Source organism: Culex quinquefasciatus, chromosome 3 (assembly GCF_015732765.1).
Source record: "Culex quinquefasciatus strain JHB chromosome 3, VPISU_Cqui_1.0_pri_paternal, whole genome shotgun sequence".
Classification (NCBI taxonomy): domain Eukaryota; kingdom Metazoa; phylum Arthropoda; class Insecta; order Diptera; family Culicidae; genus Culex; species Culex quinquefasciatus.
Window position 1 is genome coordinate 52,142,939 of NC_051863.1, and position 13,032 is coordinate 52,155,970.

Here is a 13,032-nt window from a genome sequence, read left to right on the forward strand (position 1 = left end):
AATGACTTAGATTGCGAATGAAACTCAACACATTCCTAAAGATGCTACTCTCTGGCAGCGGAGGCGCGGGCGGTGCCTAACATCTAATTGGTTTTTAAACATTGGGAAAAAAACACACACTAACTTTATGTTTTTTAAATCTACTTCCTATAATTTTCTCCTTCGCGCCTGAAATGTTTTCTCTTTCTCAGTGATCAATATCGGGAGACTGGAATAACATCATCATCAAACAGTGTTTTGTCGGAGTATTTGTGAATGATTTTCATGTAAACTTTCACCCACCCCGCAACACTTGATTGTTTGCCACCCTCACTCACCCTCATACACAAGCGCAATAGACACTCAACAGTACTAAAGTAGGAACACAAATGGCTAAACTGTTCTGCTGTTTTTTTTTTCGAGTTTCGATTTTTATCGGTTACATATTTTGTGTTTTAGAATTGCCTTTTGTTTTTGTTTACTGTTTACTGTTTTCTCGGAGTGCTTAATTCAGTGTTTATTTTATGCGTCAATGTTTAGTTTAAAACGCTTAGTTGCTACCTAGAACAACGAGTTGGAAGGGGAAACGATTCATTTTCACATTCATCCTTAGCCGCTACCCTAAATATATGTAATATAATTAGTTGCAGAACTGGTAACTAAAACACACAATCAACAGTTTGCTCGCGATTCTCTGCTTTTTCGTTTTCTTTTAAGTTGCTGTAAAATTGATATTTTGTTGCCGTAAATGGGTTTGCTTTAATGTTTATAGAAGTAGTTTTATTCGATGAGAATCGATCTACTCTCTTTTTAGTTTCAGAGTTTCGCTACCATTGGCGGGGATAAATATGCTTGTTTCCTTGTTTACATTTCCTTTTCTTTGATTATCTATGTTTTTTATTTTATGTAAAGTTTTTTTTGTTTGTTTATCAGTTACACTATGCACGGTTTTTTTTTGTAGATGATTTTGTTTCATATTTCTTGTAAGAAAAAAAGTACTTAAGAGACTGGAAATGTATGCTTATATAAGAGTAAACGAAGTCTTTTAGTTCCATGATTATTAAAGAAATTTATAATGCTTAATTTGCTTCTAGGCTCCTTCCGATTCGTTTGCTGTTGTTTTACCCGTTGCTGGCGCTGCCCAGATCCTTGATCGCTTGCAGAATCCGCTTGACGTGGCCCACCTTGGTCACGCCCAGGTCCTTCAGATCACGTCGGGCCAGCGTGAGCAGTTCCTTGCCGCGGATGTCGTTCTTGATGAAGCTGTCCACGTACTCGGCCAGCTGCATGGCCTCCAGCCAGGTGACGACCTCGCCCACACCCCAGCTGCTAACGGCATCGCGCGTCTCACCTCCTCCACCCTGATGGTGATGGCCGTGGTGACCGTGCCCGTGATGGCCACCACCCTGACCCCGGAACCGCAACCAGAACGGCTTCTGCTTCTTGCGGTGGTGATGGTCTCCGTCCTCGTTCGGCGCCAACACGTTCAGGTAGGCCTTCGTTTCGCCGGTGTCCGTCTGCTGCAGGCTCACCCGGCCAATCTCCATCTCCATGTTGGCCAGCGACACGCTCAGTTTCGTCTCCAGATCTTCGCGCAGGATTAGGCTGTGGCTGCGCTCGCGCAGCAGGTCGCACGTGTTTTCGTACAGCTGGCGGGCGGCTTTGACCTGCGAAACGTGAGAAAATTCTGTGAGTAAACATCAATCAAAGTGGAACAAAACCCGAGAAAAGTATGACCAAACTTGCAAGCGATTTAAATACACAAATAACATCCCAAAAGGGCGTAGCTTCAAAACATCACTGTTTACACGAAATTAGATTCCAGATTCGGATTCAGCGGCCAACCTTTAAGACATATGCTTGCAACGTTATTCAATTCCATTCAATTCGGTTTTATTGATGAATAATCAAGATACAATGAGTTATTTTGAAGTGCATAACAGAGTTTTGGAGTTCATTACAGCTGTGTGTTGCATCATAATCCATTTAGGAACAATTATTTAATTTAGAAATAAATTAAGAAATCGCGTTGCCGCTTAGGGTAAAACAAAAAATCTTAACCTTAACAATTATTTCTTTAACTAAGGCACTAGCAAGAGTAAGAAAAAACTATTAAAAAAAAACTTACAGAAATTGCAAAGGAAAGGGGATAGAGGAAGAGAAAGCTTATATCTAGATCACAGGCAATTTATCCTTTGTAGATGTGTTTGATCATCAGTTCCCCAAGGGCCAGGAATTGTTCTGCCTTGTTCCGGCAGCTCCGAAACCGCGTCATCATCTCCCCCGCGAGAGCAAAGAACTCCGGCAGGGTGAAGAGATCTTCCCCGGTGACTTCTTGCTGGGCCGTACTGCCGCTACCGGCAGCGACCACGCTGGCGAACGAACGCCCCCAACCAGGAGGAAACGCTGAGTTTTCCGCTGGAACCGTAAGCTGTCCAGCTGCAGGAACGGCTGCAATCGTACTCCGCTAAGGAGATTGGGACGCTGCTGCTTTCTTCTTTCTCTTTTCCTGCTCCTCGAGGTAGGCCTTGCGCGCGATGCATCCGCGGTAATTGCCGGTATGGTTGCCGTCACAGTTCGCGCACTTTACGCGCGGCTTGGTTTGTTCTGCCTTGTCCCCCAAGTCCGCCTTTCGTGGCAGTGCGCACGCCTCCGAGAGGTGTGACTCACCGCACTTCACGCAGCGGGGCCGGAGGTTGCAGTTCTGCGAGCCGTGGCCGAATTTCTGGCATCGGTGGCATTGCGCTACGTCCGTCGGGTTCTTGGTGTAAAACCGCCAGTTTACCCAAAAACCGTCCAACGTCTTAGTCCGCCGCAGGTCTTGGATCTTGACGGTGCCGCGGTCGAAGTACAACAGGTACAGCGTGTGTGTACCTGTTACCGTAGTCTTGCGCGAGAGCACTTTAATCTCCCGCGGTTTTATTCCGGCGTCCGAAAGGTGACCCTTCAGGTCGGAGATCGGACGGTCTTGATAACCCTGCAAGACGACCTTAACAGGGGCTTCTCGGGGTTGAATGTGTAGAAGTTGAAGTTGCTACGCTTCAATTCTTCAAACACCAGGTCGAAGTTCTTTTATTCAGTGTGATCACTTGCACTGCCGACTTACCGATTTTCAGACAATATCCGAGGCCTTCCAGCAACTCGTCAACATCGTCCGCCAACGTGTCCAAAACAAAAATTGGAGGTGGTCTTCGTTCCGTTGGAGAATTATTCTTTTTTGGCGTCGGCACTTTTTTCCGTGCACGACCATCGTCGTCGTCGTCGTCGGTAGTGGTGCTACCGTCGGTGTTGTTGTTGTTTTCTTCGTCGTCGCTCAGCATCTGGAACTCGTTCCTGATGGGAATGTTGGCGGATGTTGATGTGCCACTGGTTGTGGCACCGGAGGTACCCGAACGGGTTCGCACTGGTGATCTTGGAACATATTCCTTCTGCGCTCACGCTCCCCTGCGCGATGGCGGTCGACACGGCGTTGGTTTGTTTACCTTTTTGCACACGGCCGGTAGAAGAACTTCGCGGGTTTTTCGAGGCCGCACTCGAACTGCCACGGCCACGGCCGGCCTTTGGCATGCTGGAGAAGCAAACTCGTGGGTAACCACAATCAATTACGGCGAAAAAAATCGAAAAAACGATGGAGCACTGAGCACTAGCTGCATGCTCTCGTGCGTACACGGAGGGAGCTGCTTACAACGTTAATTAGTAGGCCTTACTTGCTTCTAAATTCCGAGAATTTTTGAAAATTGGCACTTATTTTCTCACTAAAACTCAAATATCTCGGCACTGGAGTGTAGAAATTGCATTTTCTCAAAAGGAAAAATGCTCGCCGTAAAATTTTCTACATTCTGCATGCATTGGTTTTGCTGGGAAAAGTGGGCTAACCTAAATTAAATGAGCAATGTTTCGAAAAAATGCGATTTTTTTCGACATAAAACAGCCTGCGAGAAGCCAAAAACTTAAATTTTGGTCTAATATTGATAGTGCATCTAAGTCTATGGACAACAACCTATCGTTTAAGCAAAATACACACCAGATTGAAACAGTTTTTGTATTGATTTCAAGCGATTTTAGAAAATTTGTTCAAAAAAGTGACTTTTTTCAGTAATTCGATTAGGGGGTGCGAGAAAGTATTTTATTATTTTTTCCTGTCTAAGAAAACATTGTTCCTAACATCATAATCTATCATTTAAGAAGTGAGCACCTGAAATTCCTCGACATGACCTCAAAATGGTGAACGGCCCGAGCGGTTTAGGCTTTCAGGATTTTTGTGATATTTACTTGTAGAGTCAAAACAGATCAGTAAACTTCACTTATTTGTATATTACACTTTTTGAAGATTACATTTTTGCGGTAACACTCTCAACTTTTACGCGCACGATCACATCACTCAACTTTTTGTTACTAATTTCATTAGGACCTTCGTCGAGCCAATTCTCTACGTTGAAGCCAGACTTGTCCTCCAGACCTCTTCGCCGAGCCATGCCAGACCCCGAACTCCTAAGTCCCGGGTGGACTCTTCACTGCGGCTAAGTCCCGGCGGACTGCGGCCTCCACCGCTAAGTCCGGCTGGTCTGGGGCTTCTTCAGGATCTGGAACTGGACTGGGCTTGAACTGGCTGGAACTGACTGGAACTAACTGGAACTAGCTGGAACTAATTTTTTCTCCACAAGAATTTTGGGGTTTTTATAGTCAGTCCCCGAAAACTCTACTAAATTTTGTTCTACTAAAAGTGGTCCGTTTCGATGAGAAGCATTGATGAACCTCATGAATTAAATTATGCAGACCTCTGCAATTCTTCATGACTTTCCGTATGGTGTAGTGAGTACACCTCAAAATCGGAATCATGGGTTCGAACCATTGTCGTAAAACTTTAAATTATGTTACTGGAATATCAAAATTACGTTCCTATAACATTCTCAAAAATGTTGGTCAATAATGAGAAGGTCGAATTCTCCATTGAACGAACATGCCAATGAATTTGGTTAAGCCACACCCTCAATTTCCCCTGTGTAATAACATCGCACATTCATAATTGAAAGCTTAACCATTTTTTTGATTGCCTAACAATTGGCGAAATTTAATAAAGGGCTTTTCAGGTGAGGATGACTCATGATCCACACCTGTACATAAGCTTGATTATTTGTCGCGCAACGCGAGTCGACGGGTAAAATTATTTATGCTTGCGTAAGCGCGCATGGTCAGAACTGTGGTGAGGTTCGAAAAATGGACAAATTTAATGATTCAAATTTGAGGTCGCTGCAATGGGACATGCTACTCAATAATCAAGCCTTCGGACACCTAGTTTCGAGTACCCGGGCAGACGGTAATAACAAAATTCATGCCATTTCAATAACAAATACTGTTAAAATAACAGAAAATGTTAGGGAATCTTCTTGAAAAATCCATTTTTGCATAAGGGTTTATATTGGTTGAAAGCCAAAACAACATTGGAATAACATTTTTTGTTATGGAAGAATACCTCCAACTGTTATTGGGATGATCGGATTAGTTGTTAAAATAACAAAAAAATAATAACAAAGCTTTGTTCGAAGAATAACAATAACAAAAAAAATCATGACAACGAATAACAAATCTTGTTATAAATAACATAACATTTTATTGGGCTAGTATTTTCAAAAATCAAAAAAAAAATTGATTTCGCAATCGAGAATAATTGGATATGATTTTCGTTTTGAACAATAATATCACCAATCTGAGCATGATTTTAGTACCCAATTGAGTTCTAAAATTGAGCTTAGATTTGTGATATTATTGTTCACAGCGATAAAGCTTATTTTTCTGAGTACGACCGCAAAGCATTTAAAATTGATTTTAATTCAATTTAAAAAAAAAAATAACTTCGCGGCCCTTCTTGACAAAAAAGGTCCTACTTGACAGCTCGTTACAAGGGGACCATAGTTGATTAATCGAAAAAAAAGATAATCGAAAAAGACGGAAATAACTTGGGTATAACATTTTTTGATATTTGAAAATACTTGGCCAATAACATTTCATGTTATTTATAACAAGAATTGTTATTCAGACAACATAACAGACTAATTACATTTTCAGTTATTCTTCGAACAAATCTTTGTTATTATTTTTTGTAATTTAACATCTAATCCTACCATCCTAATAACAGTTGGAGTTATTCTTCCATAACAAAAAATGTTATTCTCAAGCTGTTTTGGCTTTCAACCAATATCAGACCGATAAAAAATTTTGTTATGATAACATAAACTGTTATTAAACTCTTATGCAAAAATGGATTTTTCAAGAAGATTCCAGAACATTTTGTGTTATTTTATCAGTGTTTGTTATTAAAATGGCATTAGTTTTATTATTACCGTCTGCCCGGGTACTCGAAACTAGGTGTCCGAAGGCTTGATTATTGAGTAGCATGTCCCATTTTGAGGTCATGTCGAGGAATTTCAGGTGCTCACTTCTTAAATGATAGATTATGATGTTATGATTATGATTATGGTCGAGCAGTACCAGGATTGCTGCTGGAAGAACTGAAACCTTGTTTGTTGCTGCCCGCTACTTAACTGTAGTCCTGTTCAAGTCCAGAAGTCTTAGAAGAATTACGATTCAAGCGGCATTTGATTTTAAGTTCAAACCCTGCTGGAGCTGTTGAATCTTGATTTGGTGAGATCTATCCATTTTATCTATCATTATTTGATTATTTTTTCCCTTATTTTACATAATATTTTATTGATCAAATGTTATATCCATATTATCCCTTTCCCACCTTACCTTTCTCCTATCCTCATTTCTTCCCCCTCCCATCCCTCCCCTCCCATAAATATTATTATCTGCCAAATTTACACTTACACACCACACCATAACTGATTCGGAACGTTTGGTACGGTATGTCCACGCATCCTTCCTCCCCTGATGATTCTGTGAAATGTGATCCGTTCACAGAATCTGTCTCTGCGGTTAATGCAACGCAGTAGGCCTGGCCGCTTTAATTTTTGCTATACATTTTCGGGGTAACTCGGATGTAATGTAATCATTAATATTGACAAGAAAGGACTTGAGGCGTAATCTTACCACAAGTTCTTCCAGGATGCTTTCTTTGGACTGGCTGCGCTTGTGTTCGATTAGATTAGATTAAATTAGATTAGTTTTATTATTACCGTCGGGCCGGGTTGTCAATTTTTTTTTGCATTTAAATTAAAAAAAAACTGATCAGAAATGGTTTTCAATCATGTTTTTAACCGATGTACATAAAAACTGGCATATATAATTTCTTCAATATTGAGTTAATAATGCAGAAGTGTGCCAAGAAAAAAATGCAAATTTTGAAAAAGTTGTAGGGAATTGAATTTCCTACAAGAATCTCACTCTTGGACAATTTTGGGTGAGACCTGCGCCACCTGGCAGAAAAATACTGATACGATGTTTTTCCCCATACATTTTCGCAATTTTTCCCATATAAACTTCAACGACAAAAAGCGACCCCTTAACCTTAACCGATTTGGCTCAAAATTAGCACAGTTACTTATTTTTGCCTAAAGAATCGAACCAGGGGGTATCCCTGATGTTTTTTTTTTGTTTATTGTCACCCTAATGATGAAGTTTGGTTCGAAATCATGTGAACTATCAGAAAAACCAATAAACTTTAGTACTATGTTCCAGAAAACCGTAGAAAATTCACTTTTTCGAGAAATTTTAACACGTAACCTTATGGGCGGGACAAATTTGACTTGCGTTTTTCTCGGCTTGCTGTTTTTAAAATAAATTAGAACGGCAGTTTAGGACCCTATTATCGTTCACTGACCCTGGAAATCGGCAGAATTTTGATAACTCACCAGTTCGGTCAACTGCCGCCGCAGGTTCGGCCCATCGATGATCTTCCCGCCCGGGTGGATCGACTCGAGCGTGTCCGCCGTCTTGGACGCCACCGCGTACAGATCCGGCTGCAGCGACGGGTGCGAAATGATCAGCATCTTGACCCACTTGACCAGCGTGCTGGCGCACTCGATAAAGTTCAGCAGCAGGTACGTTTCCCGCTCGGAGAAGATGTCCTCGGACGGCGCCACCAGATGCTCGGACGCCGTCGAGGGTTGATCGCGCGCGATCGAGATGCTGTGCTGGCGCTGCTTCTCCTGCCAGCTCTTGAGCGACACCTCCAGCAGCCGGTTCCGGCACAGCATCTGAACGCGGTTCTTGTGGATGATCCGGATCATGCCAGGTGACTGGAGCCACGCCTCGCCGTCCACCTGGATGGGGACGCACTCCTCACCTGTGGTGTTGGAAGTACGTGGTTAGGGTGTTTGTTTTGGGGATTTAAATTGTACAAACCTAGAATGTTGATCTGCACGCTCTGGCACTGCGCAATCCGGTGGTGCTGCAGGTTGATGAGCCGGGAGGCGGCCATCTGTACCGATCCAAACACGGCCACGACCTCCAGGATGCGATCGTCGAAACTTTGCTCCAGGAAGCAATCGTCCTCCTTCTTGCTGCCCCAGAAGTTGGTTCCGCCCATGAAGCTGGGAATGTTCAGCACGACGATTCCCTGCAGCGACGGAAGCGGGATTCGCTGTCCGTCACACTCCAGCTGAACTTTCTGCTCCAGGTTCTTGTAGGTTTTCTGCAGCCATTGCTTCGATCCCAGCACGCCGTACCACATGTAGTTCTTAGCGCGTGATCGACACTTTTCCGGATGCTCCTCTCGCTTGATGTGGAAATCCAGCGATATCTTGGCGTCTATTCCGATACCGAAGTAGTTGTTCATAACCGCCTTCTCCTGGTACCCTTCCATGAGCGTCTCGTCCGGATCCATCAGTGGACTGACGGCTGCGCAAAGCGTGTCCGCGTTCGCCATCAAACACTTGGAGATGAAGCCGGTTCCGCTGCTGACGTTTGGCCACGACGGCAGCCTTACCAACGGATTGATGATGGGCAGCTTCTTGTTTCTTTCTTCCCTTTCGTCCTTTTGCTTCTTCGCTTCCTCCTTCCGTTCGGCGTCCCGCTCAAAGTTGAACAGTCCCAAGCTGGAGCTGAAAATATTGCTCTTGGAGCTGCCGAGCGCTTCCGGCTTGAACATCAGGCTGCCACTGCTGATGCGCCGCGAAGCTGCCGGCGAACAGTTCAGGAACCGGATATGCTCCGAGTCCAGTCCAAGTAAATTCGGATTGTTGCCCGAGTGCCGCCGGTTGATGTCGATCTCGCGCGGTGCCAGCATGTTTGGCGTGTGACTCGAGTGGCGTCGAATCTCCGGCACTCGCAGCGACCTCAGCTCGTCACTCATCGCCGGCGACGGTGGCTCGACGACTACGTTGATTGTCGGAATCCCTGGCAAAGGTTCGAAGCTCTTTTCGCCGTCTCCGTCGTCCTGGTCTTTGTTGTAGTAGTCTTCATCTTCATCCTCGTCATCGTCATCCAGCTGTCCACCCACCGCTCCTTCGGACTCGCGGTCCGACTCTTTCTCCCCTCCGTCTTCCGACAGGCTGTCCTCGTCGGCGTCGTTGGTTGCCGTCGAGCTAAGCTTCCTATACTCGATGGCGGACGTTCGTACCGTATCCGTTTCGGACGCCGATACGTCCGACGGAGATCCGTGCGCCTGCAGGAAGCTGGCCGCCAAGGTTCGAGTATTCTCGTAGTCATTCTCCTGCACGTTCAGCATTCTGCTGGCCAAACTTCTGGACGGGAATCCACCCCGTCCGGCGGGCCTCTTGAAGCTCTTCCTCGCGATATCATTTCCCTCGACAAACTTGGCCAAACTGCAGTACTTTGGCTCGCGAACCTTCTGGTCATCGCACCGGTTGTCGATGTCAAACACCCGGTTCTCGAACCCGTACGGATCCAGCTCGGCACTGCTCTTCCGTTGTTGCTGCTGCTGCTTGTTCTTGAAGCTTCGCCTCTTGGTATGATCCAGCGTGCACAGCGTCGTCGTGTCTTCGGTGATTGTGTTGTCCTGCAGCGCACCGAGCAGATCCTGCCCTAGCACCGAGCTGATATCGTCCATCAGACTTTCCCCGTGCAACGCCTCGGTCGTGTCGCTCGTCTCGGGCGAGTCGATGTGGCTGAACCGGTCCGTGTCCAGATCCTGAATGAGGTCGGCGATGTGAATTTGCGAGTTGTTCTCCGACTGCCGGTCCAGGATTTCCGACGTCACGCTGCACTCTTCGTTGCTGATTGCGGACAGAACGTCACTCGCTTCGCCCGGGACGTCTTCCGACGAGGAACGCTCCTGAAATAAAAGTCCAAATGTTTTTGCAACCGGCAGCGCGGGCTGGGAATTCCGGCGGTGGTAACCTACCGGCATGTCCGTGTCGATGATGGTTATGTTCTCGCTAAAGTACATGTTCTCCGGCGGTTTCTCCAGCGTCGGTATGGAAATGTTCGGCACCTGCAGCGTGTTGGACACCTTCAGTGTGGCTTCGTTGCCGGGAAGGGACGCTCGTGCAGCGCGTTGTTGTTGCTGTTGCAGCTGGTTACGGTACAGATTCCGTTCGTACACCTCGATTGGCTGGAACTGCAGGTACGCCGACTCAGTCTTTGTCTGCTGCTGTTGCAACTGGTGCTGATGCTGCTCGAGGGCCTTCTTGAACGGCTTGAAGCCGAGCCGCTCGAAGGCGCTGTTTGCGTCCAGGTCGTACCTGACCGTCTTGGTGTCGGACTCGAAAGAAAAGTCGTACGGTGCCGTCGTCGACTGCGAGTCCGACGTTGTTGTGGTCGAAGATTTTTGGTTCAACGTATCGTCCTTGTCGTCCTTGCCCTGATTGTCCGTGTGCTCTTCGATGTTCTCCAGCTGCTCGACCGCTCGTGCCAGCCGCTCCGTGTGAACGCTGTTCTCCTCCAGCTCCTCGATGCTCGAGATGCGGTAGTTTTCCGGGATGCCCGAGCTGCGCCGGCTGCCCCCGTCCGCGAACTGCTTCGGCACCGGCAGGTTCACGTTGCTCAGAAAGTGCTCGTCCATCGAGTCCCGGCGTAGATCCGGTAGCGGTGATATGCATGTGAGGCGCGTGGCGGACACCGACGGTGACAGTGGAGGCTGCTGGCCGCCCGTCGCCAAATTCGGCGAACCGCCCGGGGAGGTCTCTGTGGGGGAAGCAAAAGACGAGGACGGGAGGAGGACAGTTAGTTATTATCTTTTGCAATAAGAACATAACCAAACTTTTCGGCACCCTCAGCAAACGTCAAATCAATACAAATTGCTGCCGGATCTTCTTCCGGATCTCCCCCGGAATAGATCCGGCAGCAATTTTGTATGCTTTGACGTTTGCGGAGGGTATCAAAAAAAGGTAAACAAATCACTTCGTGCATCAGCCAAGATATATTAGAACCTGTTAGAACTACAGATTGTCAAGGGAGACAGATTGGCCAATGCAAAATAAATCGGCACTGGCAACGTATGTTCTGCGCTTGCAACACTGCCAGTTTTGCTGGACGTAAAGGGCGGTTGGTGTCCAGCGCGTTTGGATCTGTCAAACATTGGCCAATCTGTTTGCCTTGACAATCTGTAGTTAGAACAAGTCATAGTCGGAGTTAAGGTCGGTATTTTTGGAATGTCGGACTTGTCAGCTAATTTTACAACCTTGTATGGAAGTCTGAGTTGAAATAAGAGTCTGAGTTTGTAGCTTCGATGATTTTTGAGGTGCTGAAATAAATAGAAGTCAAATATCTTGGAAGCAGGCAACACTGATTTAGCTTTCGCGCCTGATATCAGGAGGTCTGTTGTCTTTACGAACCAATAATTAGATGACAATATGGTGCCATGAGACAATATGGCGTCCAAAATGGCGTCTCTTGCCACGTTCAACAAAATGGCGATCCCGTCACGCTCTTTCATTGAAATAAATCACTCACCCCGCGTGTTGATGACCGGAACCGAGAGCCGCTTCGGCGGAATGTACAGGCCGCTCGTTTCGCTGAACTTGAGCACATCGTGGATGGCCCGCTTGAGGCTGTTGGCCCGGCACAGGACCGCCTCCTTCTCGGAGCGGCGGTCGATCCGGCTCGTGCGTTCCTTGCAGTTCAGCTTGTCCTTTTCGTTCTTTTCTATCGTTTTTCTATGCGAAGAGAAATCGCTGGGGGAAAAATATGAGGTTAAGTTAAATGTGAAGAACGCGCAGGATTGAGGGGTGAAACTCACGTATCTATTGGTCTTTCTGAGGCACTTTTTTGAGCAATTTCTTTCAGCGTTCGAAATAATTCATCGTCACCATGAAGACCAGCTTCTTCCTCCTTCAGAGTATCTAATAACATACCTAGTTTTTGTCTGAAATTTGAAAGCAAAAAATCACTCTCAACCCTTTCCCGCACTCACCGACGCGACTCACCTTAAAATATCACATTTGATGCTTAATTGCTCTTCGTCGGAGCTGTTCTCTCTTACTCTAGCGATGAAGTCGTTGACCGTGGTGCAGAGATCGCGGGTCGACGCGAGCATCGTCGGGGTGTCCTCGTTGGTCACAATTGACTGCAGGTGGCAGAGGGCGTCGTCCTCGTACTGGAACAGCACCGGGTCCGGGTGGTGCGAGATGGACATCTTGGGGGTGCGCGTCGTCGGCGGCTGCACCACGCCAATGTCCCGCTCGTACACCATCACGCTCCATCTGGCCGGGCAAAAGGGAAACGGAAGTTTGCGTGTTAACATACTATAAATAATTTTCGATTTTTTTTTTTTAAGTTAACAATAAGTAACTGTGCCAATTATGAGCCATATCGGTTAAGCTTTAAGGTTCGCTAATGATCGTTAAAGTTTGTAAATCGCAAAAATTTATGGAGAAAACCAAAAGAATCAAAATTCCACGAAAAGGTAGCGTTAAATGTGTCGGATCATTGTCAAGTATGAAATTTTTATGTAAAATTGGATGACAAACAACTTTGTCGAAGACCGCAAAACGATCCGTGTTAACCGTGCCGAGTTATTAACGTTTTAAAGAAGACGTATTTGTATGAAAAGATCTTTTTTCACGACTACTAAGACAGTTCAACTAGAACAGTTTATGATTAAGTTATTAAAAGACTTATTTATAGCTAAGTGAGAATATTGTCAAAAATGTTTTTTTGCTCAATTTTGCATATAACTTTTTAAGGGAGAAA

General features: G+C 45.7%; 1 protein-coding gene across 2 annotated transcripts in view; it reads right to left on the bottom strand.

The window, feature by feature from the left end:
* Positions 1-286: 286 nt before the first annotated feature.
* Positions 287-13,032, bottom strand: part of LOC6046021 (diacylglycerol kinase eta) — a 207,346-nt gene continuing 194,600 nt past the window's right edge. Inside the window, exons 8-14 of one of the 2 annotated variants that reach the window (XM_038260557.1) lie at positions 12,267-12,542; positions 12,080-12,205; positions 11,794-12,014; positions 10,244-11,025; positions 8,284-10,174; positions 7,791-8,224; positions 287-1,646 (exon numbers count right to left, since the gene is read on the bottom strand). In XM_038260557.1, the coding sequence (XP_038116485.1) occupies positions 1,101-1,646; positions 7,791-8,224; positions 8,284-10,174; positions 10,244-11,025; positions 11,794-12,014; positions 12,080-12,205; positions 12,267-12,542 (4,276 nt within the window). In that variant the 3' untranslated portion in view covers positions 287-1,100. Of the gene's footprint in view, positions 1,647-7,790; positions 8,225-8,283; positions 11,026-11,793; positions 12,015-12,079; positions 12,206-12,266; positions 12,543-13,032 lie in introns of both variants that reach the window. The other variant, XM_038260555.1, reaches the window with a different exon arrangement.